General features: G+C 41.1%; 1 protein-coding gene across 1 annotated transcript; it reads right to left on the bottom strand.

Moving 5' to 3' along the window:
- Positions 1-714: 714 nt before the first annotated feature.
- On the bottom strand, positions 715-26,018 carry LOC139444334 (collagen alpha-4(VI) chain-like). The gene is made up of 22 exons (XM_071225271.1): positions 25,905-26,018; positions 22,747-22,794; positions 22,026-22,058; positions 21,331-21,473; positions 19,735-19,838; positions 18,061-18,380; positions 16,654-16,665; positions 16,134-16,407; positions 15,450-15,739; positions 15,095-15,103; positions 13,619-13,836; positions 12,336-12,672; positions 9,029-9,046; positions 8,078-8,375; positions 7,698-7,899; positions 7,148-7,202; positions 6,226-6,237; positions 4,542-4,918; positions 3,330-3,513; positions 3,137-3,157; positions 1,257-1,826; positions 715-807 (listed from the first exon to the last, which is right to left on the bottom strand). Exons 1-22 carry the CDS (start codon positions 25,981-25,983, stop codon positions 773-775), a joined length of 3,639 nt encoding a protein of 1,212 aa, XP_071081372.1. The 5' UTR covers positions 25,984-26,018; the 3' UTR covers positions 715-772.

The following is a 26,018-nucleotide window of genomic DNA, read 5'->3' as shown; positions in this document are numbered from 1 at the left end:
ATGGTAAAATCTACTTTCAGTTTATTATGATAATGTTTTACCGAGATACATATACCGTAAGATGTGGCGTAATGAAGTGTTGTCCACAAAAAATAACAAGGTAATAAGTTTCGTGATACTTTCTGATGGACGTCCTTTACAAAACACCTAAATAAAAAACGAAAAACCAACAGGCCACTAGAAAGACATATAATAAATCTTCCGACGGACACCAGTAACTAAGGACTTTGTTTCATATTTAATTATGTTTAATGGAGTAATTTGTACAGGAAAATGGATAAATTGTAAATTTCTCGCAGGACGCCATTTGTTTCTTTTTGTACGATAAAAAATGGGATATGGTATGCTGTTTCTGTTCGTTAATTCAGAAGAATGTCAACGTACACATATAGTCACTTATATGTTATAAATGTCCTTTAACAAATCAAGAAAACTAACATAACTCAACATTTATAAATAAGTAAAGGTTTGGGGAAGTGGATACGTAGCTGAGAGGTTAAAGCGTTCACTCGTCAAGCCTAAGGCCGGGGTTCGATTCCCCACATGTTGGGTACTGGTGTCCCCCGCCGTTATATTGCTGGAATATTGCTAAAAGCGGCGTAAAACCATACTCACTCCCCCACTCACTCGTTTATCTGGAGATATGTTAATCGGAAAGATAAAGTTCGGTTTCACAAGATTTCATGTTGATCCTCTCTACAAAACACAAAAGCATGCATTTAGATCTGTATATTTCTTACACATTTTACACAACTATGGCTTCACGCTGTGTTTATGGCTTCGTTGTGGTCAGCGGTAGTCCGGCATCTGAAGACGTAGACAAGGCAGGTTACATAGAAGAGGCATATGATTCTCTAGTAGTTATGAATGCCTATAGATCAGGAATTTGATGTCAGTTGACAAGCTTTATTTCCCCAAATATTACTTTACGTTCATACAGTCACCGAGTGAGTTAATATTAACCGTATCATTAGCAACATTTCAACCACATGACACTTCTTTATCACAGATTGTCAATGGCAATTAAAATATCCACTTGTTCTCTGAATGCAAGAACGTACGGATATACGAAAAGTACAAGCTATCTAGGCCAACAATGCTACCACACATATACCAACATGTGTCGTGGGTTCGAATCCCGGTTGTGGGTTTGACCACTCACTCTAAAATACTCAAATGCAAACGCCTTTTTTTAACAACCAGTCATCCACAGTATGTCTACACTTTAAACACTTGACGTCGAGCCAATGACCCACCTGTGCACGTTTTCTTCTGAACCTCTTTATGGATGGTCTGCAGCACATTGAAGTCCTTCACCGTGAACACATGTGTCTTGTCCGTCGCCATCCCGTCCAGCTCGGACTGGCGCACATGTGTCCCCACCCCGATAGTGATGACACTGACACCGTCATTCTTTAAATTAGTTGCCGCTGTTAATGTCTGAGTCGGCGACATGGACTCTCCATCTGTGATGACAATGACGTATCTCTTGGCGTCAGGTCGAGCACCATGAGTAGAAGTGAAGCCAGTTCCACGAGCCAGAGCCAGAGCCTTGTCGGTGTAGGTGGTGCCGCCCGTGTAGGATATGGAAGCGACTGCCATCTGAAGGGATGACTTTGTTGTGTGGGTATTAAGGTCAAACACTAGTGAGGCGGAGGTACTGAACCGGATAGCCCCGAATTGCATGTGATCTGGGCCAATGTCGAAGTCGTTGACAAATTTGGAGACGAAGTCTAGTTCCTTTTGGAAATTTGAACTTCCCTCACTACTGGAAGCGTCCAGGAGGAAGATGACATCAGCCTTCTCGGACACTGGACATGGACGAGCTGGGGAGTTAGAAGAGAGAACCTGTAAGAAGGGAGCCACATGGATCTGCATGGGAAAGGAGTTACGTGTCTGAGGGACCTGTCATGGTGGTCCTGTGGAGAGAATTACATAAAATGTGAAGGTTCAGAGCTCAGCCGAGGACAGAGACGCTATAATAAACAAATTCAACTATTTCACAGTAATCCAATCCATTTATATGTCAAATAAATTGTCTGTATATTTGGGGTATTTGGGCGCTGCATCATTCAAGAATTGTCACTTTTATTATTATTTTTCTGTGATGCGTAGACTTATTGCTAAGTTATCAAGCCAGGATCAGGATGTTGACAATAGAATTGTTGACAGCTTCCTTTTATTACGATCTACACGTCACTAGCACGTCTACTGCTTATCTGGACACGTGGGTACATCATCATCATCATCATCATCATCATCATCATCATAATAATAATAATAATAATGTTAACCAACACAATAAGCATACTTACGTTGTGTTGTTGCTGAGCACATGAAATAAGAGCAAATACATTTAGTGAGTGAGTGATTTAAAATTTAACGTCGCATCGGCATTATTCCAGTCATATAGCGACGAGAGATACATCTAGAGACAATGTATTTTCTAAAATATGCAACTTTACACCTGTGGAAAAGTTAAGCACCACCCATAATTTTATAAACGTGTTAACTTCACACTGACTGTAAATCTTTTACGTTGTATGCATGAAATGTTACTTCAGTGAGTATGTGGCGTGTAATGTTCATTTGCACCAACACCTCAATAAAAAGTTTAAAATTATTTCGCATTTATTGACCTTTTAAAAACATGTGACATTTCAATTATTTTTAACCCAATATATGTATGGGCCCATGTGTAATGTTTTGAGGCCTATTTGTTGTCAGTCATCGAAAACATGTTGCTGAATCTGACAAACACACTGTTTGGGTGTAAATAGCTGGCGTGATCTGATGACATTTACAGCACGCCTACCTATGGAGGTCACCAATGGCTGAGTTCGCAACAGAGGTGTGTCCTTACGCTCCCCACGTAGGGCAGTTTCACATTCCTGAACAGTTTGTATAGGTGGGTTCTTGCTCCATGTGTAGGCGTGTATTATATCATTGACACTAAAGGCTACACGGAAGTGAGACTGGGTTCTTGGGGATTGTATTTCAGTGTGATATTCTTGTCTGCAACCAGGTTACAGGGTCCCTTGGTACTAGGATTCAGGAGAATGAAATATTAAGCAAAGAATTGTATCATGCCTTCCTATGAATATTAGTTGATAATTAAAAAAAGCCAATACGGTACCTGGGACTGCTGTTCCCTGAACTGTAAAAAATATTTAAAAAATTATATATAGTCCTGACTTTAAGAATGAATATGTTTGATACTCCTGTGCCATACATTAAACGTTATCTTAAACACACCTCCACCATACAAGATGCACAGTTTACCAATTACGCATTTATAATTAGTTGGTAAACATTCCCATACCACCTACCAGCGCATGTAGTCTGCTGTAGCTCGTTCTGAATGGTTTTGAGAGCATCGAAGTTGGTGACTGAGAAGACGTGCTTAGCGTCGCTGGCGATGCGGGCAAGTTCCGCATGGTTCACTCCGACGCCTACACCAATAGCCATAACCTCAACTCCAGCCTTGTGCAAGATGTTAGCCTGCTGTTGTGTCTGCAGACAGAGGGAACACGAGGGGTTATTGTTTGTGGACAGAAGGGGAGCAAGGTGCTATTGTCTGTAGACAGATGGAACGCAGGGGGTTATTGTCTGTAGAGAAAGGAAACACAAAGGGTCATTTTCTATAGACAGGGGTAACACAAAGGGTTGTTTCCTGCAGAGAGAGGAAACACAAAGGGTTATTTTCTGTAGAGAGAGGTAACACAAAGGGTTGTTTCCTGCAGAGAGAGGTAACACAAAGGGTTGTTTCCTGCAGAGAGAGGTAGCACAAAGGGTTGTTTCCTGCAGAGAGAGGTAACACAAAGGGTTGTTTCCTGCAGAGAGAGGTAGCACAAAGGGTTGTTTCCTGCAGAGAGAGGTAACACAAAGGGTTGTTTCCTGCAGAGAGAGGTAACACAAAGGGTTTGTTTCCTGCAGAGAGAGGTAACACAAAGGATTGTTTCCTGCAGAGAGAGGTAACACAAAGGGTTTGTTTCCTGCAGAGAGAGGTAACACAAAGGGTTGTTTCCTGCAGAGAGAGGTAACACAAAGGGTTGTTTCCTGCAGAGAGAGGTAACACAAAGGGTTGTTGTCTGTTGAAAGAGGGGGCACACAGAGGTGATTGTCTAAAGACGTGGGGCACGGTGGGGTGGGGTGTTAAAGGGTGATAGTATGTAGGCAGAGGGAACATAAGGGGATATAATCTGTAGACTGGGGGGACACGAAGAGTCATTCTCAACAGGTGTATTGAAGGCAGACCGAGTTATAATTTATCAGCTATGGTCGAAAGTAATTTAAGGTACACCCTAGCCACCTTTCAAGTGTCCACAGTCATAAGTCATCGAGACACTGTGTTATATATAGTTATACATGTTATTGGTCATAGATGGTTTTGGGTCACGTTAAATCTCATCGATTATGTGGAAATATTATATAGTGAAGAAGAACATTACATATCATTTCTGAATAAATTTGGGGATTCCCTTGATTATTGTTCCTTGTCTATTTCTTTGGATAAAATAGTATCGTATACTAGTGTGTACATTATATCGACTCGATGACTGCCCATCGGTGATGACGATCACGATCTTCGCAGCAGAAGGCCTAGCACCGTGAGCCGTCGTCAACGTTGTCTGGTTGACGTAGCGGAGGGCTTTGTCGGTGTAGGTGATGCCCGAGTGGTACTTGACGTTCTTGATGGCAGCGAGCAGGGCAGCCTTGCTGGCGTACTTGTCAAGGTCAAACTGAGGATACACGGCAGTCGAGAAGACAACGATGCTGAACTGCACTGCCGTGGAGCTCACGTCAAACTGGTCCACAAACTTCTGGACGAATGTAACCTGTTTGTTGAAGTTAGTAGGTCCTTCACTCGAAGAGGAGTCGAGAACGAAGACGATGTCGGCAGCGGAGGAGGCACAAACTGAAGCAGAGGGTCACAATGCTTCAGCAGTGATGTAGTTAATGAGTGCGTAAGTTTGATTTAACGGCGCTTTCAACAATGTTTATGTAATAGGGGTGTCTCAGACGCTAACCAACAAGCCAAGACTACGGTGGCCCATAAGGGACATGGAGTTGGTTTTTCAATTTTTTGATATTTCATTTACTGTTATCGTAACCTTTTGCAAATTAACACGATTTGTCATGCAAATATGTGATAATATTTATGGAAATAGTTTTCTGTATTTTCATTTTAGTTTTTGACATTTGCGCTTTTGATTTTGACATTTTCGTTTTTGTTTTTGACATTTTCATTTTAGTTTTTGACCTTTTCGTTTTCGTTTTTGACATTTTCTTTTCATTTCGCTTCACATTTCAGCGATTCAATAGCTACTTGAAAGTACATTTTCCATGTTTTCGGTTATTTTTATACATGATTTATCACACATTTGTATGACAAATTGTATTAATTTGCAAAAGGTTACGATAAAAGTACGTGAATTATCAAATTATTGAAAAACAGACTCCATGTCCCTTATGGGCCACCGTACAAGACACCTAGCACCGAATCAAAGGTTTCTTGTACTACTGTGTATTATGTGTGTTGTTTAACGCCGTACTCAGCAATATTCCAGCTATATGTCGGCGGGCTGTAAATATTCGAGTCTGCACCAGACAATCCAGTGATTGACATCATGAGCATTGTCACCTTTTCGCTGAAGACCTATACTCCCCCGGATCTTCACCGGTCCTGTGTGTTATGAAACATATTAACTTTGTACATTTAGCTACTTGAGTGTCACAGCGAAAGAGTATAATGTGTGTAACACATGCCTTAAACATCTACATACACATGTAGTGTGCATTCCAGTGATTCAGTGCGCTGGGTGTCTATGCATTCACATCACCATCTAAGTACGCCTGGTACCCATTCACTCCTGGTACCCATTCACTCCTGGTTGAATCAATCGTCGTCAATAGTGGCAATGCATTGACATGACATGTATTGTTCTTTTGCTTGTTGTTTAACGCCGTACTCAGCAATATTCCAGCTATATGACGGCGGTCTGTAAATAATAAAGTCTGGACCGGACAATCCAGTGATTTACATCATGAGCATCGATCCACGCAATTGGGATACGATGACATGCATCAACCTGACCACCCGATCCCGTTAGTTGTCTCTTTCGACAGGCAAAGTCGCTTCTTACGACAAGCATGGGTTGCTGACGACCAAATCTAACACGAATCTTTACGGGTCGATAATTCAGTGGAAAAGAAATGTCTTACCAAGCTTGTTACCTGTAAAGAAAAGTAACATGTTTTATTGATTATACTTTTTGGCATCAAGTTATGAAGATCATCGTTTACCATCATATCCGTTCAGGCCTATCTACTCACAAGCAGTTTATTTTAACATTTATATTTTGCTGATAGCCAGGTTGACTTACGAGTAACTGAATCGATTTGTGAGAGTGATTTTGGATTCGCCTTCGCGTTCACCAACATCATGGTAACATCACGCGGATGACACCAATAAGAAGCCCCAAGCGTTGTTCCCATCAGAGGGATGGACTTCCAATCTATTTTATGCTTAAACTTGTTTTGTATATCTTGAGATTTGACTTTTTTAAAAGTATGATGAATATATATCCATATAAGGGAAATTCCACATGTTTGACGTCTAGACTTGTGTTGGTTGGTTGGTTGTTTAACGCCGCTATCAACAGTATTCAAGCTATATGACGGCGGTCTGTAAATAATCGAGTCTGGACCAGACAATCCAGTGATTGACATCATGAGCATCGATCCACGCAATTGGCATACGATGACATACATCAAGCAAGTCAGCGAGCCTGACCACCCGATTTCGTTAGTCGCCTCTTACGACAAGCATAGTCGCCTTTTACGGCAAGTATGGGTTACTGAAGACCTATTCTACCCCGGATCTTCACGGGTATCTAGACTCATGTATGTATGTATGTATGTATGTGTGTATGTATGTATGTATGTATGTATGTATGTATGTATGTATGTATGTATGTATGTATGTATAGAGAGAGATAGAGATAGATAGATAGATAGATAGATAGATAGATAGATAGATACATAGATAGATACATACATAGATACTCGAGATTATATATATACACGCATACATGTTTATATTTTTTTTATATTTTATATACACGGATAACGTGGCATTGCCTACATGTTTTCTGCTGTAGCTCCGTCTGGATAGTGTGCAGCGCGTCGAATCCTGTAACCTGAAACAACCAAAGTGAGTGAGTGAGTCAGTTGGGTTTAACGCCGCTTTTAACATTATTCCAGTTATATCACGGCGTGTCAGCTTTATGTGGGAGGAAAAACCGAAGTGATGCAGGTCTAAGACGTTTACCACTTCGGTGAAACCCACGAGCACGGGTATGGTGCTGACAAACCTAGAAACGAAACAACCAAAGAGTATTAAGATGTCCACTGTGTTGGACAAAGCAAAGGAAGGTTCAAGGTACCAGGACACTAGACAGTGTCATGCCTAAAAAACACAACTCAATAACCAAAGCTTGTGATAATTCTAAAATATCCGACATTGGTCAATGTCGTGGAGAATTAGTTCATTAATACCCCACTTCCGGTATCGCTGCCATGGTTTTTCCTTCTCACTTGTAAGTGTAGGTGTATAAAACACATACCTTTTTCTCCTATTTCTAAAATTGTATATGAAAATGATTTTGGCTTGTCCACAGTGAAGTCCAACATACCATGAAGACATGCTGCTTGTCGCTGGCTATGTTGTTTAATTCAGTTGAGACGATTCCATTACCGATCCCCACGGCAATGACCTTGACGCTTTTATCATGCAACAACTTGGCTTGCTCCGTGGTATATGCGGACTGCTGGGACTGACCGTCGGTCATCACAATCACTACCTGACGGGCATCAGCCCGGGCACCATGGGCAGCGCTGGAAGGAATGACACATCCTTTAGCAAAGGAGAGAGAGAGAGAGAGAGAGAGAGAGAGAGAGAGAGAGAGAGAGAGAGAGAGAGAGAGAGAGAGAGAGAGAGAGAGAGAGAGAGAGAGAGAGAGAGCAGCGCCGGAAGGAATGAGTACATGAGTACATGTAGCGTTTCAGACTTTACCTGAGAGAGTTTGTCCGGATAAACTCCAGTCCGTCGCCAGTGTCTGTGGTACCTCCAGTGTAGGGGATGCTGGTGATTGCAGCTTTTAACGCTGCTTTGCTGTTGTAGTCGTTTAGGAAGTAGCGGTTGTGAACAGCTGTTGAAAAGGTGACAACACCGATCTGTACGCTATCAGGACCAATGTCAAAGCCGTCGACGAAGTTGCTGACAAAGTCGAGTTGCTTCTTGAAGTTGATGGACCCCTCGCTTGAGGATGAGTCCAGGAGGAACACGATGTCAACAGGATCAGACTTGCATGCTGCAGGAGCCAGAACAAAATGTAACTACTGCCTTACGGAATTATTCTTGAGGTGATTTATAATTGCCGGATATGACATCAGGGGTGTCATGTATAGAACAAAGGCTGTCCTGAAGGAAGTATCGTGCTCCCTCTGAGTTTGCTGGAGGTCTTTTGTCAGAGTTGGATGTCATTTAACACCAGTAGGATATAGCCGATGTTACTTAACACATGAGTGAGTGAGTGAGTGAGTGAGTGAGTGGGTTGGGTTTGAAGAATATTTCAGTGGTATCACGACATGTGATAGATGTGGGAAGATGTAGGGGATGCACAGGTATGAGCCACAGATACACAATCGGACAAGCCGTGCGAACGTGTATTCTAATAACATTTAAGGGCAATGAGTTACGATCGTCTAACAAAAAGAAGATGCTAAATATTAATATGTTTTACGTGAAGGCCATTAACTTCAATTTCATGATATGCATTGTCGATAAGAAATACATTTTTACATAATTGTTTATCGGTCACTATATATTTTATTATTCGTCCACACTTTGTCAACAAATACCGTATCATGCTGTCTTTGCCATATTAATTCCTTCTGGCATGTTTGTCAAAGGTTGCTTTGTATATTATAGCTTTGTATGATATTATACACACATGTCACTTACCTGTTTGTGGAGCCTTACCTGCAAACACAAAAATAATTAATTAATATCATTTTTATATACATGTTTCTTTTTATGTGACGAGTCTTCATATTTCTCCGTTTTACAGAAATATTTTTCCCGTACCTGGTCTGTGTTAACATCCGTCTTACATGGAGTTTCCTGTACCTGGTCTGTGTTAACATCTGTCTTACATGGAGTTTCCTGTACCTGGTCTGTGTTAACATCCGTCTTACATGGAGTTTCCTGTACCTTGGTCTGAGTTAACATCCGTCTAACATGGAGTTTCCTGTACCTTGGTCTGTGTTAAAATTCGTCTTACATGGAGTTTCCTGTACCTTGGTCTGAGTTAACATCCGTCTTACATGGAGTTTCCTGTACCTGGTCTGTGTTAACATCCGTCTTATATGGAGTTTCCTGTTCTTTGGTCTGAGTTAACATCTGTTTTACATGGAGTTTCCTGTTCCCGGTCTGTGTTAACATCCGTCTTACATGGAGTTTCCTGTACCTTGGTCTGAGTTAACATCCGTCTAACATGGAGTTTCCTGTACCTTGGTCTGTGTTAACATTCGTCTTACATGGAGTTTCCTGTACCTTGGTCTGAGTTAACATCCGTCTTACATGGAGTTTCCTGTACCTGGTCTGTGTTAACATCCGTCTTATATGGAGTTTCCTGTTCTTTGGTCTGAGTTAACATCTGTTTTACATGGAGTTTCCTGTTCCCGGTCTGTGTTAACATCCGTCTTATATGGAGTTTCCTGTACCTTGGTCTGAGTTAACATCCGTCTTACATGGAGTTTCCTGTACCTGGTCTGTGTTAACATTCGTCTTACATGGAGTTTCCTGTACCTTGGTCTGTGTTAACATTCGTCTTACATGGAGTTTCCTGTACCTTGGTCTGAGTTAACATCCGTCTTACATGGAGTTTCCTGTACCTGGTCTGTGTTAACATCCGTCTTACATGGAGTTTCCTGTTCCTTGGTCTGGGTTAACATCCGTCTTACATTGAGTTTCCTGTATCCGGTCTGTGTTAACATCTGTCCTATATGGAGTTTCCTGTACCTGGTCTGGGTTAACAGTCGTCTTACGTGGAGTTTCCTGTACCTGGTCTGTGTTAACATCCGTCTTACATGGAGTTTCCTGTACCTTGGTCTGGATTAACATCCGTCTTATATGGAGTTTCCTGTACCTGGTCTGTGTTAACATCCGTCTTACATGGAGTTTCCTGTACCTTGGTCTGGATTAACATCCGTCTTACATGGAGTTTCCTGTACTTTGGTCTAGATTAACATCCGTCTTATATGAAGTTTCCTGTACCTGGTCTGGGTTAACATCTGTCTTACATGGAGTTTCCTGTACCTGGTCTGTGTTAACATCTGTCTTATATGAAGTTTCCTCTGCCTTGGTCTGAGTTAACATCCGTCTTACATGGAGTTTCCTGTACCTGGTCTGTGTTAACATTCGTCTTACATGGAGTTTCCTGTATCCGGTCTGTGTTAACATCTGCCTTATATGGAGTTTCCTGTACCTGCTCTGTGTTAACATCCTTCTTACCAAGAGTTTCCCGTACCTGGTCTGTGTTAACATCTGTCTTATATGGAGTTTCCTGTTCTTTGGTCTGTGTTAACATCTGTCTTACATGGAGTGTCCCGTACCTGGTCTGTGTTAACATCTGTCTTACATAGAGTTTCCTGTACCTGGTCTGTGTTAACATCTGTTTTATATGGAGTTTCCTGTTCTTTGGTCTGAGTTAACATCTGTCTTACATGGAGTTTCCTGTACCTTGGTCTGTGTTAACATCTGTCTTACATAGAATTTCCCGTACCTGGTCTGTGTTAACATCCGTCTTACATGAAGTTTCCTCTACCTGGTCTGTGTTAACATCCGTCTGATATGGAGTTTCCTGTTCTTTGGTCTGTGTTAACATCCATCTTACATGGAGTTTCCTGTATCCGGTCTGTGTTAACATCTGTCTTATATGGAGTTTCCCGTACCTGGTCTGTGTTAACATCCGTCTTACATGGAGTTTCCTGTATCCGGTCTGTGTTAACATCTGTCTTATATGGAGTTTCCTGTACCTGCTATGTGTTAACATCCTTCTTACCAAGAGTTTCCTGTACCTGGTCTGTGTTAACATCCGTCTTACATGGAGTTTCCTGTACCCGGTCTGTGTTAACATCTGTCTTATATGGAGTTTCCTGTTCTTTGGTCTGAGTTAACATCAGTCTTACATGGAGTTTCCCGTACCTGTTCTGTGTTAACATTCGTCTTACATGGAGTTTCCTGTACCTTCGTCTGTGTTAACATCCGTCTTACATGGAGTTTCCTGTACCCGGTCTGAGTTAAAATCCTTCTAACATAGAATCTAATATATAATTTCCGGTATATCCATACGGGTTAACTCACAACAATTCCACGTGCATGGCATGTAGTTTTCCGTATATGGATCACGGTTAATTAGCAACTATCTTGCTTACCTTGCGTGGGTAATTAACATTGCTACATGCAGTTTTAGGTATCTCGGTCTGGGCTAAGAGTAATTTTATATGGCATTTCCCGTATCTCGGCTTTTGTTAACAACTATCTCAGGTGACATGGAGTAGGCTTGGTTTGGCTTGTTAGTGGTTTAACGCCGCTCCCAGCAATATTCCAGCTATATGATGGCGGTCTGTAAATAATCGAGTCTGGACCAGACAATCCAGTGATAATTATCATGAGCATCGATCGACGACATGCATCAACTAAGTCAGCGAGCCTGGCCGCCCGATATCGTTAGTCGACTCTTACGAGAAGCAAAGTCGCCTTTTACGGCAAGCATGGGTTGCTGAGGACCTATTATACCCCGGATCTTCACGGGTCTTACATAGAGTAATATGTGTATCTATTTGGGTTAACTTACAACGATGTTACACGTTGTTTCTAGTATATCAATCTGGGTTCATTTACAACGATCGTACACGTACTTTCTGGTATCTCAGTCTGGCTTTACTGACCATCTTACAGTACTTTCTGGTATCTCAGTCTGGCTTTACTGCCCATCTTACACGTACTTTCTAGTATCTCAGTCTGGGTTTACTGCCCATCTAACAGTACTTTCTAGTATCTCGGTCTGGGTTTACTGCCCATCTTACACGTACTTTCTGGTATCTCAGTCTGGGTTTACTGCCCATCTTACACGTACTTTCTGGTATCTCAGTCTGGGTTTACTGACCATCTAACACATACTTTCTAGTATCTCAGTCTGGGTTTACTGCCCATCTTACACGGAGTTTTTAGTATCTCGATCTGGGCTAGCTCACAACCATCTTACATGTAGTCTGTCGTATCTCTGTCTCGATCTTCTGCAGAGCATCAAAATCTGCCACTCTGAACACAAAAGAAGGATCACTGGCAAGAGCCGTGAGTTCTCCGTTGTCGATCCTCGAACCGATGCCCACCGATATGACCTTGATACCGGATTTATGGAGCTTCTCCGCTTCGCTGGCTGTGACTGACTTCTGCTGAGATTCACCATCGGTGACGACAATGACCACTTGTTGAGCGTCGGGGCGGCCGCCATGTTGTGGTAGAAAACTGTTCGCCCCAACAAACTCTAGTCCCTTTCCTGTTTCCGTAATTCCCGGGCGGTACTGCACGTTCTGGACTGCCTGTTAACAATAGCGTTGTTGAGGCAATATATATTTTTTCATAATTTGATTCTCATCACAGCCGACCCTCAAACTATGCCAAAACCAATGTATTTGTATCATATGCATTCTTTATGTGGTTCCCGTTTCGCATTTATATATTCTATTTCGAATTTTCATTTTTTAATATAACCGAACATGACGACTAGCGATGCTGTTGATGATTTTTCAAGTCAAGGAAGGCTAGGACGTTTTGAAACCATTGAATTGCACTTTGGTATAGTTGTGAATTGTGCCACGAAATAAGACTGTGAGTTATGTAACTTAACGTAGATATGAACATAAAAGCGACAAAACCCTTCCATGTACAGTATATATTCAGTTCAAATATTATTCTCGCTAAAAAATTATTAATGAAAATTATATTATTGTTATCTTCCATATTCAGTATATATTCAGTTCAAACATTATTCTCGTTAAAAAATGATTAATGAAAATTATGTTATTATTATCCACAAAATAACCCAGAAATATACGTCAATGTAAGTTTTATCTCAAGGTTGTATAGAACTACTGATATACAACAAAGGGATTATATAAACTGAGAAAAAGTGTTTATATTTCATGTTGAAGTTTGAATCAAAGCGTAAACTGGTGTACGCCTCTTCAATTATTTAAAGCTAAAAAGGAATCCCGAGTTGATGGTAAAATGTACACAAATAAAATTCTTTAATTACTGAAGTATTTGTTTAAAGATACAAATGTTATCCAAAAAGCTTTCTTCTTCAATCTCGTCCCATGAAGCTGGTCTCGCCAAACATCATATAACATTTTTATAGCAGGTTTGTTTTAAATATGCATAAAAAACATACGGGAAAAATCAACACGAAATTTCAGCAAAATCCACCCTCGATACCCAAGTATCAATGATGCACCGTAAGTCTCAGCATTCATCGTCCTGACTCACGTTGAGCAGATCGGCTTTTGTGGTAAAGTTGTTCAACCAGAACTCATTCTTGACGTTAGTCGCAAACGTGACGACACTAAGCTGCACGTTGTTGGGTCCGATGTTCAGCTCGCGGGCGAAGTTGTTGACGAAGTCCAGCTGCTTCTTGAAGTTGGTTGACCCTTCACTGCTGGATGTGTCCAACAGAAACACGACATCCGCCGGCCGTGAGCTGCACGCTACGACACAGGTATTAATACAAGAATTGTATTGAACATCATCTTATGAATTTGGAAAAAGCTGGATTCTGAGTGTCGGAGGTTTCAAATGAAATTAACCAGCTCTGTTTGAAGCAGATGATTTTGATGGCCGCATTAACGCGAGAGGCATCTTTCTCAGGCATTATCGGCAGGCATATTGAAAGAATGTTTTGCACAATTATAGGTTACAAAATGTAGAGTTATAGTAAGTACAATATCCAAAGTAAGCGTGATTCCTAATTGAAATGCAGTCTCGCAGTGTTTAAAGAGGGAACTTGTTCCACTGTGTGTAGCACACTTCCAGGTTAGGTCCAAATGCATTCAGACCCAAGAAGATCCCGGGTAGAAAAGCTTTCAGCAACCCATGTTTGCCGTAAAAGGCGACTATGCTTGTCGTAAGAGGCGACTGACGGGATCGCGTGGTCAGGCTCGCTGACTTGAATTGATGCATGTCATCGATCCCAATAGTGTGGATCGATGCTTTTAATATTAATCACCGGAATGTTGTTTAACACCGCACTCAGCAATATTGCAGCTATATGACGGCGGTCTGTAAAAAATCGAGTCTGGACCAGACAATCCTGTTATTGACATCTTGAGCATGCATCAATCAAGTCAGCGACCTGACCATCCGATCCCGTTAGTCGTCTCTTACGACAAGCAGAGTCGCTTTTAAGGCAAGCCAAGTAATTACTTACCGTCATACCTATGTTAACATAAGTATATCATGAAGTGTATCATCTGTATAATTAATCATTTATGGAATGTCAAGCTTCTTAATTCGAAAATATTCATTTGTTTTGAAAATAATACCATGCATTTTATAGCATTTCAGAGGTACGCCCTTTGGCAAGCATATAGTTGCCTTTTACGGCAAGTATGGGTTATGAAGAGCTTATTCACCGGATCTTCACGGGTATCAAAATATATGAAGGAATATATATATATAACTTCTTGAAGCATGCGCAAATTTTAGGGTGACTTGATAAAAGGACAAGAGGTAGCCATCGAACGCTATAATACGCGATATTATGGAAAGTGTTTTCCATCATGTTCCTTGTCATAGGTATATCAAACTTCAAAATACCGAAATTATCATCGGTGTTATTTACCTGGCGCTGATACCACTTTGGATCAAACGTATACAAGCAACAGCCTTGTAAGAATCCATGTTTCATATTCACACTGTGGTAACATACTTACATTTACCATTTCCTTACATATGATAAACACGTACCCGTTTGCGCTGAAAATAGAACGAGACGAGAACATTAGTAAGCGTTCGCTGTATCGGTGTTTGTCTGATTGCGTCATAAGTCATGTGATTGTGACATTGTTTGAGGTATCTAGATCGAAGAGAGATTATTGACTGAAGGTTAATCGAGGTTGACGATGTCAATGTTAAAGGTACGAGGAAGCCTATCTTAGCAATATTGCAGCCATCACATCAAGATTGGGATTTATATATTTTACTCACGTTGGGAATCGAGCCCGGGGCTTCGGCGTGAAGAATTAATCTTTGAACCAATAGGCTACCTCACGTCTCTTACTCAACGTTAAATTGTTTTCGAAAAACTAAAATTTTTTCTTACTTTTACATGTCTGACTTTGGATCTCCTTCTCGATGGTGTGCAGGGCGTCAAAGTTGGCCACGGCGAAGGCGTTCTGGTCGCCGTCCCCGGAGGCGATGTCTTTGATCTCCTGTTGGTCAATGCTGTTACCGATGCCGATGGCGATGACCTGAGTACCGGCGTTGTGGACGCTGTTGGCTGCTGCTTTGGTCTGTGTTTTATCTGAAGACTGGCCGTCGGTGAGGATGATGATGAGGTGGTTGGAGTTGTTCCGGGCACCGTTAGCTGCTGTGAATGCCGTCTCACCAAGTCTGAATATTGAAAATGTATGTTTTCAGTATTGAGTATCCCAGTATACTTGACCTTTCTTTGCAGTATGACATTCTTCAGTATCTTTGGAATATGGTTATTGCAATTTTGCAAAGCCATAATCATACTTTAGAACACGGTCCTGGGTTATAATGTCTGAAGGAAAAGAAACAAACAAACAAAACAGTGTAACGTAAAAACGGTATTTACAATAACTAAACAGGAGTTATCTGTAGGAATAACTGAATAACCAGACCATCTTAACACATATTTCCTAACAAAACGAGAGGACCCCGAAAGTTATTCATTTTTATCAAATCCTTTGACCTTTGTAACGTAAATATGTTTAATTAATTAAACTATTATACAAAATACATTAATTTAAGACCGACCTACTTGAGAGCCGACTCTGTGTGGGTGTTGCCACCTAAATATTTGACCTTGTCAATGGCATTCATAAGATCTGTGCTATTGTCGAAGTCGTTGAACCAGAACGCGGGCGTTGTCGTGGTGGAGAATGTCGTCACGGCGATCTGGACGGCGTCAGGGCCGATGGTGAAGTCCTTTGTGAAATTCTTTACAAAGTTCAGCTGCTTATCAAAGTTGTTAGCCCCCTCGGAACCGGAAGCGTCAAGCAGGAACAAGATGTCGGCGGGGGTTGATTTGCAGACTGAATTGGAATAAATGATATGGCGATATTGGGCAAGACGCGTGTTGATATATATCAATACATGTATATGAATGTATTCTTAATAACTAATAAAATGAACTATTATCATAATCTATATGTGAACTTTAAATATCTAGACACAAATGGTATACAATAAATGAAATTACTTCTGTAGTGCCGTCACCACATTAATACAATTATGCCATTTCCCGCTTCGAATATTGACTGATGTTAATTAATACTTACTTAATCCCTCGGCTGAAATACAAGACGTTTTGATTTAAGAAAGTATTTCTTCATAAATTGCAGTGTCATTTGAAATGCAAACAAGGAACTCATGCAAGCTCGTATTGTATCAAATGGTGTCTCAGAATAACTGGTGAGCTAATATATCACGATGTCAAATAATAATTTATAAGTTCGTCATTCTTATGGCATGAGACGCAGGTACATGAGACCTTGTGAAATACACGTGTTAATACAACAATATATTCCAGAAAAAAACTACAACAATTTCCTCAAGATCTTCCCCCGATCGTTGCGGAAACTCAGTTGCAGTAATATCTGGTCCAGGATCGAGTATTTACAGGCTGGTTGCGTCGTAAAACGACATTCACTCACTTACAAATCAACCAGATCGGGGCCAATTTACCCAGACCGATATACTATCCCCCATTTAACACTAACTAACAACAGTTAAAGCGTTACAATAGTTTTGTGAAAGTTGTCCAACATTCCAATCCCACCAGGGCATTGTACCCTTGAAGATCCGGGTTAGAATAGGCCTTCAGAAACCCATGCTTGCGTAAAGCCCCTATCTCACATTCACGAATCTGAACACGAATGAACACGATTTAACGTTTTTGCGTAAATCGTGTTAGAACGTATGAAGGTCGCGCACTTATTTGTGTTCATTCGTGTTAAGTCGTGGTCGGTCGCGTGCGGTCGTATGGACGTCGCAGCTCGGCTTTAATCGTGTTATAAAATTTTGCAATGCAAAAAATTATAACACGTTTTCAGCCGAGCTGAAAAGTCGTGTTCAGTCGTATGAAGGTCGTATGAAGGTCGCATGACAGTCGTGTTCAATCGTATGAAGATCGTGTTCGGTCGCATTCAGTCGTGTTGGGGAGCGAGGGAAGAAACGTCATACGTTTTAACACAATTCAACACGACTTTCATTCGACTCTCATACGCCTGAACACGAAATCCATACGTTTGTCATACGACCGGAAGAGCCAATCACGTGACTGAGTGAGAACGTGGGAAACCACCTAAAGTGAAACCTCATTCTATAGCCATGCCAAACCTCAGGCGGCCGAAACGGAAGCTCAACAACCATGGTCGAACCCAGAATCTCTTCCTGTTCCTCACTCACTCATTTTTCAACTTTTCTTAAATCGTGTTCGCAATTTCTTAAATCGTGTATGTGAGATATGGGCTTAAGAGGCGACTAATGGGATCGGGTGGTCAGGCTCGCTGACTTGGTTGATGCATGTCATCGTATCCCAATTGCGTGGATCGATGCTTATGATATCCTTCAATGGGTTATCTGGTCCAGATTCGTTATTTACAGACCGTCGTTATTAAGATTGAATATTGCTGATAGCGGCGTTAAACACCCGGTTCCCGGTTCGTTTGTTTTGGGGGACTCACTTTTGCACGTCTGTTGTTCCACCTCTTTCTCAATGTCGGCGAGGCCACTGAAATTGGCCACTCTGTATACATGCTGTTTGTCGGTGGCGATGGTGTCCAGTTCGGAAGAGGAGATCCTGGAGCCAATGCCGATGGCGATGACGCGGATGTTGGTGTTATGGATCTTATTAGCTGCATCTGCCGTCAGTGCAGGTTTCGTAGACTGACCATCGGTCAAAACAAATATAATTTTGTTGGAGTTGTTCCGCGCTCCATGGGCGTCCGAGAAGCTTTCCTGCAGCGCATGCGTCAGAGCTTGGTCGGTGGCTGTGTTGCCACCTCTGCGGGAATATACATAAGAGTAAGATGCTGCTATAGACAGCAACCGTCATACACATTGTTGCTGGTACGTCATGCGAAGGAAAAGTATCCTTTGGGAGGAAAAGTGCCAACTAGTATGACGATTGGTTTGGTTCAAAGTGGACACTACCATGCGCGTGATGACAGTCCACTAATATTGGGCTTGGGTTGGATTAAAGATTGACAGTATGATATGGTGGCTAGAAGTCAACTCACATGGGGATTAGATTGGATAACAACATAAGAGACCCGTCAAGATCCGGGGAGGAATAGATCTTCAGCAACCCTCGTAAGAGGCGATTAACGTGATCGGCTGGTCAAGTTGTCCAACATTCAAATCCTACCAGGGCATTGTACCCGGGTTAAAATAGCTTTAGCATCCCGCAACAGGATCGGGTTGTCAGGCTAACTGACTTGGTTGATGCCTGTCATCGTATCCCAATCGCGTGTATCGATGATCATGATATCAATCACTGGATTGTCTGGTCCAATCTGGATTATTTACAGACCGCCGTTATATAGCTGGAATATTGCTGAGTGCGGCGTTAAACAACAAACTGAGACAAAATATAGCCCAGTCGAAATACAATAAAATAAAAGTAGTCAAGAATATCCTCTTACGAAAGTTTATAATCAAAGTGACCAAAGCAGGTGCTCAGGTGTATGTCCTGTCCTCCCGGTAGTACAGGTCAAGTGCTTCTAAAGTTATTAGGGAACACAACGACCTGGCTGTGCAGCATCATGTCCCGACGGCATGCATCATTGCTTTATTCAAACCACGATGGATTCACACCATGATGGATCAGATTCAAACCACGGACCTTCTGATCCGAAGTCGGACGCTTGTCCAAATTACCAAAGAGGTTAACCCCGTTGGCAACTAGCAAGGTATGTGAGACTGTCATCTTTGACTCCACGATCTGCTTAACAATCACCTGTCAAAAGAAGGCTCGTCCTTGGTCGCTTTTCTAGGGTATTGAGTCCTATTTTGCTCAAATTGGCTATGAACATGCTCAGCCCCACGTTGGGCGCCAATATCCACGCGACCGAAGAGGTTAAACCAACCAGGCTGACAAGGTAAGGATGTCATCTGTAGGATGACTCCATTCCCAGTTACAAGATTCACTCACTCACTCACTACAGGCTGTCGTAGTACAGTTGCACAACTGCTAACAATAGCACTCACTCGCTGATACATAAACTGTATCTTTATATATGAGAAACATCGCACGTCATATCGCACCAACATTTTACATTTAGAGAAAGCATGTGCGAGTATGTTATTAAACACGAAACTTTCTACTGTCGTCAATTATAACCGTGGCTACAATTTACCCGAATTGGATTTTCTTGATGGCATTGAGAACATCGGCTTTGTTGGTGTAGTCGTCAAGCCAGAAGGCGTTGTGTACAGTGGTTTCAAACGTGGCAACACTCACCTAAACCGAAAGTAGTTGGATTGCACCGTCATATACAACACACTACTTGACAAAGACCGATAGCCCTTTTCAGAAGATAGCAACTGCGGGTCTCATAACATCGTTCACAAGAACCAATACTTTATTATCATATATGCAAAAACATTTGACAAAAAATCTATCTTAGAAGTTTATGATATTTATTAATATATAACGTCAATTCAAGAGAACCGAGAGCCTTGATTATCAGCTGGCAGTAAAACTTATATGATTGGACAACTGAAAAGTACTGATGACACCGGGTATCCGCGAAAAGGACTGTTTAATGGAGTGAGTGAGTGAGTATGGTTTTACGCCGCTTTTAGCAATATTCCAGCAATATCACGGCGGGGGACATCAGATATGGGCTTCACACATTTTACCCATGTCGGGAATCGAACCCGGGTCTTCGGCGTGACGAGCGAACGCTTTAACCACTAGGCAACCCGACCGCCCCCTGTTAAATGGAAGAGATCTGGTTTGTGGGCCTCTATTCCTGACAGTTGATGATAATAGTTTCCCATAAACCCAGCTGAATTATGATTGACCTGCTGTACTTATCTTAGTTTGTACTTGTAATGTTTTTGCTGTCCAGCTGTCACCCATGATCACAATACCGATATGTGTTGTTGTTTTTTTAAAAATGCGACAAAAATATTTCCATATTCATAAGAAATCTCTGCCCAAACAGTCGATTTACGATTCCGACTATATCATGAGCATGTTTTTATGAATCACTATCAAATAGTGATGATATCAGGCCTTCGCGAAAAGGGGAGCGTACCCTGCCCAACCGGTGGTACCCGTTACAAACACATGCAAAGGCAAGTCAATTGTTCTCCTGACAAAACATGGGAACATATTATACAAGTCAAAATAGGGACTTGCATCGGACATAATTTTTGTCACTGATGCGTAAAATGTCTAAATGTCCTCTACATGATGTTTGTCATAAATCGTTTTGAAAGCTTTACTGTGGCCGTGAGTTGTATGACGCTCTTTGAAATCTTGGTTGAAAAAGCATACTCGATTGTACCTCAAAAGTTGTGAAATGTAGACACATAGGGCTGGAGCTGCAGGAATATTGCTCGAGATAAAGGGAAAGTTGACTATTAGAAAGTTGAAGTCATCCGTCTTGTGTAGAGTGTTTTGTCACTAAATAAATCTAAATATGAAACACGTGAAGCCGTCTCACTGTTATCCTTTGTTTCTAGTTCAGGTGGGTAAATTGATGGTTATAGAACGATATCAGATCATCGATATACCTGAAGCTTAAGTTAAACCTCTTGGCCAAATTACCTTGTTTTGACTGAACAATCCCAGCAGAAACTCTGATTCATATGCACAAAGAAACAGATCAGCAAGAAGGAGATTAGTGTGAGTGACATGTAGACAGCTGTGTATTTATGAATACACTATGGTCAGTGGTCAAATATAGTGTAGTAAATGCATAAACTGTGAGTTGATATACAACCTGCACTTTGTCAGGTCCAATGTCGAATTTGTCCACAATATTGGAAACAAAGGTCAACTGGTCCTTGAAGTTTGTGGCCCCCTCGCTGCCCGAAGAGTCCAGAAGAAACACCAGATCGGCAGGCACTGAATGGCATTCTGCTACTAGGGAAGACGTGTAAGAAAATGGTCGTCATAATAGTACAAATAGACACAATTATTGATCTATGCACGTACAAATACAACACAAGATATTCATAACATGAAGTAAGGTTAAGCCCAATGTGAAACTGATTATTACACGTGTGCGTGGCTCCTTGTACTTGTCCGGACTTTGGCTGCTTTTATAGTGCTAGCCCACTGAGAAACCACGCCGAAGGCTGACATGGATACCACACCGACCAGTCATTGTTTTATCCCCTTAATACCGATCTCCAGGCAGGGTAACAACAAGTACCATCTTCCAACGTCCTGTGGTATGACGCGACCAGGGAATCGAACCACCGCTATCCGAGGAGACACCAACCACTACACAAGGGTAACGGTTGAGCCATCCACCGATAGTTTAAAACCACCATTTATACATAAATATAAATGCATAAAATATTTCTTGAAAGACCGAATCGATATACTAGTATGAGCTAAAATATGTCTACGTAATGGACACCGAAATTTTATTTAGTCACAATGTTTTTTACATTTCTGCTCGCGACCCACCTTTGGTGGTCGTGGATGGGGTCGCTGTCACTGCTGTAATCAAAAAAATGTTAAAGCGGTATTCATATTGATATATCTGTCATAATAAGCATTGGATGATAACAAAATCCAAACAATATCACACATTGAGTCAGTGAGTAATATTTAACACTGTTTTGGACGGTATTCCAGTTATACCACGGCGAGGCGACTTGAAGTTGGACGAAAGCCAACGCACATTGAAGCTATAACAGTGTACATATATAATATGGTGACTGTAGTTATATTGATTTTTTACTGTCCTCAACGTCACTTCACAGATGAAGTTTATATATTATACGATAAAGTTCAGTTAACCGAAAGTGAATGGTAAAGTAAGTATATTTATGTATACATATTTCATCTATGTGATACAGATACCTGGTGCTGAAGGTGAGGTGAAGACACTGGCTGTTACACGAAAGATGCATATGTCACTATAAGTGTATGTATGAACTTATTGTCATTGGTTACACTTCCCATTACATGTGAATGGGGATTCAGGATGTACAGTTGCATGTATTTGGTAACGACGTTGTTAATATCACTTTACGGTTACAATATGATGTTTATAAGGAGAAATCAACTCAAGGTAATATTTAAAAAACAATAATTAACAGTTATCGCCAAAAGAATATATAAGATTCATCAATGAGGTGAGCATAAATTTGATTAATATTACAAATTTGGTGGAAATATTTACCCTTGAGAACTGTTGACAAAGACGCTCCTGCGTTGATGGTGAAGACATCTGGATTAAAGACATACTAAAGTCATTGAAAATACTTTCATGCATGTATTCAGGTATAATGTGTGCGTCAGTGAGTAATTGAGTGAGTTAGTGAGTTGGGTTTAACGCCGCTTTTAACAGTATTAAAGCTTAATGTGGGAGGAAAGCCCGAAGTGGTGCACGTATCAGACGTTTACCACTTCGGTGAAACCCACGAGCACGGGTATGGTGCTGACAAACCTAGAAACATAATCAGGGCGAACCGGGATTCGAACCCACAATCATAGGTTTCTGGCGTGCCCAAGGGACGCAACTCTGCACAGCAAATCGCGGCGCCTTAGACGACTGGGCCACCCGTGCCCCCCAGTGAGTAATTGAATGAGTGAGTGAGTGAGTGAGTGAGTGAGTGAGTGAGTGAGTGATGATGCGGTAGGATGAATGCCCATTTTTGGCCCAATTGCTTATAAAACTTTGAAATATTGAGTCAAAGATTTTCTCATATTCAAATATTATAATAAAAGCGACAAAACCCTTTCTCTATTCATAAGAAATCTCTGCCAAAAGCAGAGTCGATAGTGCGATTCCGACTATAGTATGAACACGTTTTTATGAATCACTATCAAATAGTGATGATACCAGGTGCTCGGGGAAAGGTGAGCGTATCAAGCCCTACCGGTGGCACCCGTTACAAACACATGCAAAGGCAAGTCAATTGTTCATCTGAAGAAACAGGGGAACATGTCAAAATAGGGAATTTAATCGGACATCACTCTAGTCACTGATGCGTCTGATTTCGAAAAGTCCTCCAAATGTCCATCATTAACCTTTTTGAACGCTTCACTGAGACCTTGAATGCTGTTACCTTGAAAACTTTGAAATCAACCTTTTGTTTTACCCATTTTAACTATATACCTAAAGTATTCATTTAGTGTTTGTCATAAGTCTCAAACATGCAGTTGTTGAAATGAACAAGGTTAAGTTCTCATGCCTTTGGACACCTTCTGGTAACTTTCATAATTTCTTAAAGTTATGCACAATTTTTAAAATATCCAGGTCCTGTCCGCCACAAGTGCCCTTATCCTACCCCGTCATTTGTTAATATACCATCAATTTCAGGAGCAGGGCGCCTTAAAAAGGACATATGTTATACCTGGGACCACACTTTCTACGTGAAGAAAAAATTCTAGTTCTTTTTGGGGTACAGTTCACTTCTCAAAGTGAGCCACCAAATCTCCAGCAAACACAAAGTCAGCGATCTAACCTACTCAGCCACTGAGGCTTCCACAAAAAATGAATGTCTAGCCTAGAGCATGTATTTTTTGTCCATTGGCAGGCTCCCATGTCCGAAAGCTATGAATAAGCAAAGCCTTTCAGTAATTGCTCAAATGTAACACATCTTTGGGATAACACTTTTTATAGGAAGTATAAAAAGCTCTGAAAAGGGCTTCATATATTGCTCGCTTGTGTGGAATCCAACGTAGGTCTTCGGCGTGACGGGCAATTCGGCGTGCTCCTTGTTAAAGCACAGCTACATACATGGACCCTCATGTACAGATGAGCTACACACATGAACCTTAATGTACTGATGAGCTACATACATGAACCTTAATGTACTAATGAGCTACATACATGAACCTTAATGTACAAATGAGCTACATACATGGACCTTAATGTACAGATGAGTTACATACCTGAACCTTAATGTACAAATGAGCTACACACATGAACCTTAATGTACTAATGAGCTACATACATGGACCTTAATGTACAAATGAGCTACATACATGGACCTTAATGTACAGATGAGCTACATACCTGAACCTTAATGTACAGATGAGCTACATATATGAACCTTAATGTACTGATGAGCTACATACATGAACCTTAATGTACAAATGAGCTACACATATGAACCTTCATGTACTGATGAGCTACATACATGAATCTTAATGTACAGATGAGCTACATACATGAACCTTAATGTACTGATGAGCTACATACATGAATCTTAATGTACAGATGAGCTACATACATGAACCTTAATGTACAAATGAGCTACATATATGAACCTTAATGCACAGATGAGCTACATACACGAGCCTTAATGTACAAATGAGCTACATATATCAATCTTAATGTACAGATGAGCTACACACATGAACCTTAATGTACAAATGAGCTACATATATGAACCCTCATGTACTAATGAGCTACATACATGAACCCTCATGTACTAATGAGCTACATACATGGACCCTCATGTACAGATGAGCTACATACATGAACCTTAATGTACAAATGAGCTACATACATGAACCTTAATGTACAGATGAGCTACATATATAAACCTTAATGTACAAATGAGCTACATACATGAACCTTAATGTACTGATGAGCTACATACATGAACATTAATGTACAAATGAGCTACATATATGAACCTTAATGTACAAATGAGCTACATACATGAATCTTGATGTACAGATGAGCTACATACATGAACCTTAATGTACAAATGAGCTACATATATGAACCTTAATGTACTGATGAGCTACATACACGAACCTTAATGTACAAATGAGCTACATATATGAACCCTCATGTACTAATGAGCTACATACATGGACCTTAATGTACAGATGAGCTACCTACATGGACCTTAATGTACAGATGAGCTACATCCATGAACCTTAATGTACAGTTAAGCTACACACATGGATCTTAATGTAATGATGAGCTACATACATGGACCTTAATGTACAGATGAGCTACATACATGGACCTTAATGTACTGATGAGCTACATACATGGACCTTAATGTACAGATGAGCTGCATACATGGACATTAATGTACAGATGAGCTACATACATGGACCCTAATGCACAGATTAGCTACATACATGGACATTAAAGTACTCGCACGAGCTTTCTCCAGTTCCCGGGCATACCATATAGACGTGAGACATATCTGGAATAGACGAGACGAGACGAGACGAGACGAGACGAGACGAGAACTTATCAGGTCCCGGTGACTTACCCGAACATTTAAACATCACCATTCTGTTTCAAAGGTCAACGGGATATTTGTGTAACAGGGATGACCATCAACGTCAAAGATCGAAACGCTTTACCTGGTGTAACATCAGTGGTCTGAGCACTGGTTAACCCTAGCAACAAAACCATCACCATGGAAACGCGGAGCTTCATCATTGGACCCTCTTGGTTGACAGATTACCTACGTCTGA

This window comes from Haliotis cracherodii, unplaced genomic scaffold (assembly GCF_022045235.1).
Source record: "Haliotis cracherodii isolate W230 unplaced genomic scaffold, xgHalCrac1.p SCAF_5, whole genome shotgun sequence".
Classification (NCBI taxonomy): domain Eukaryota; kingdom Metazoa; phylum Mollusca; class Gastropoda; order Lepetellida; family Haliotidae; genus Haliotis; species Haliotis cracherodii.
The sequence above is the reverse complement of the archived record's forward strand: the minus strand, read 5'-3'. Positions and strand labels throughout refer to the sequence as shown.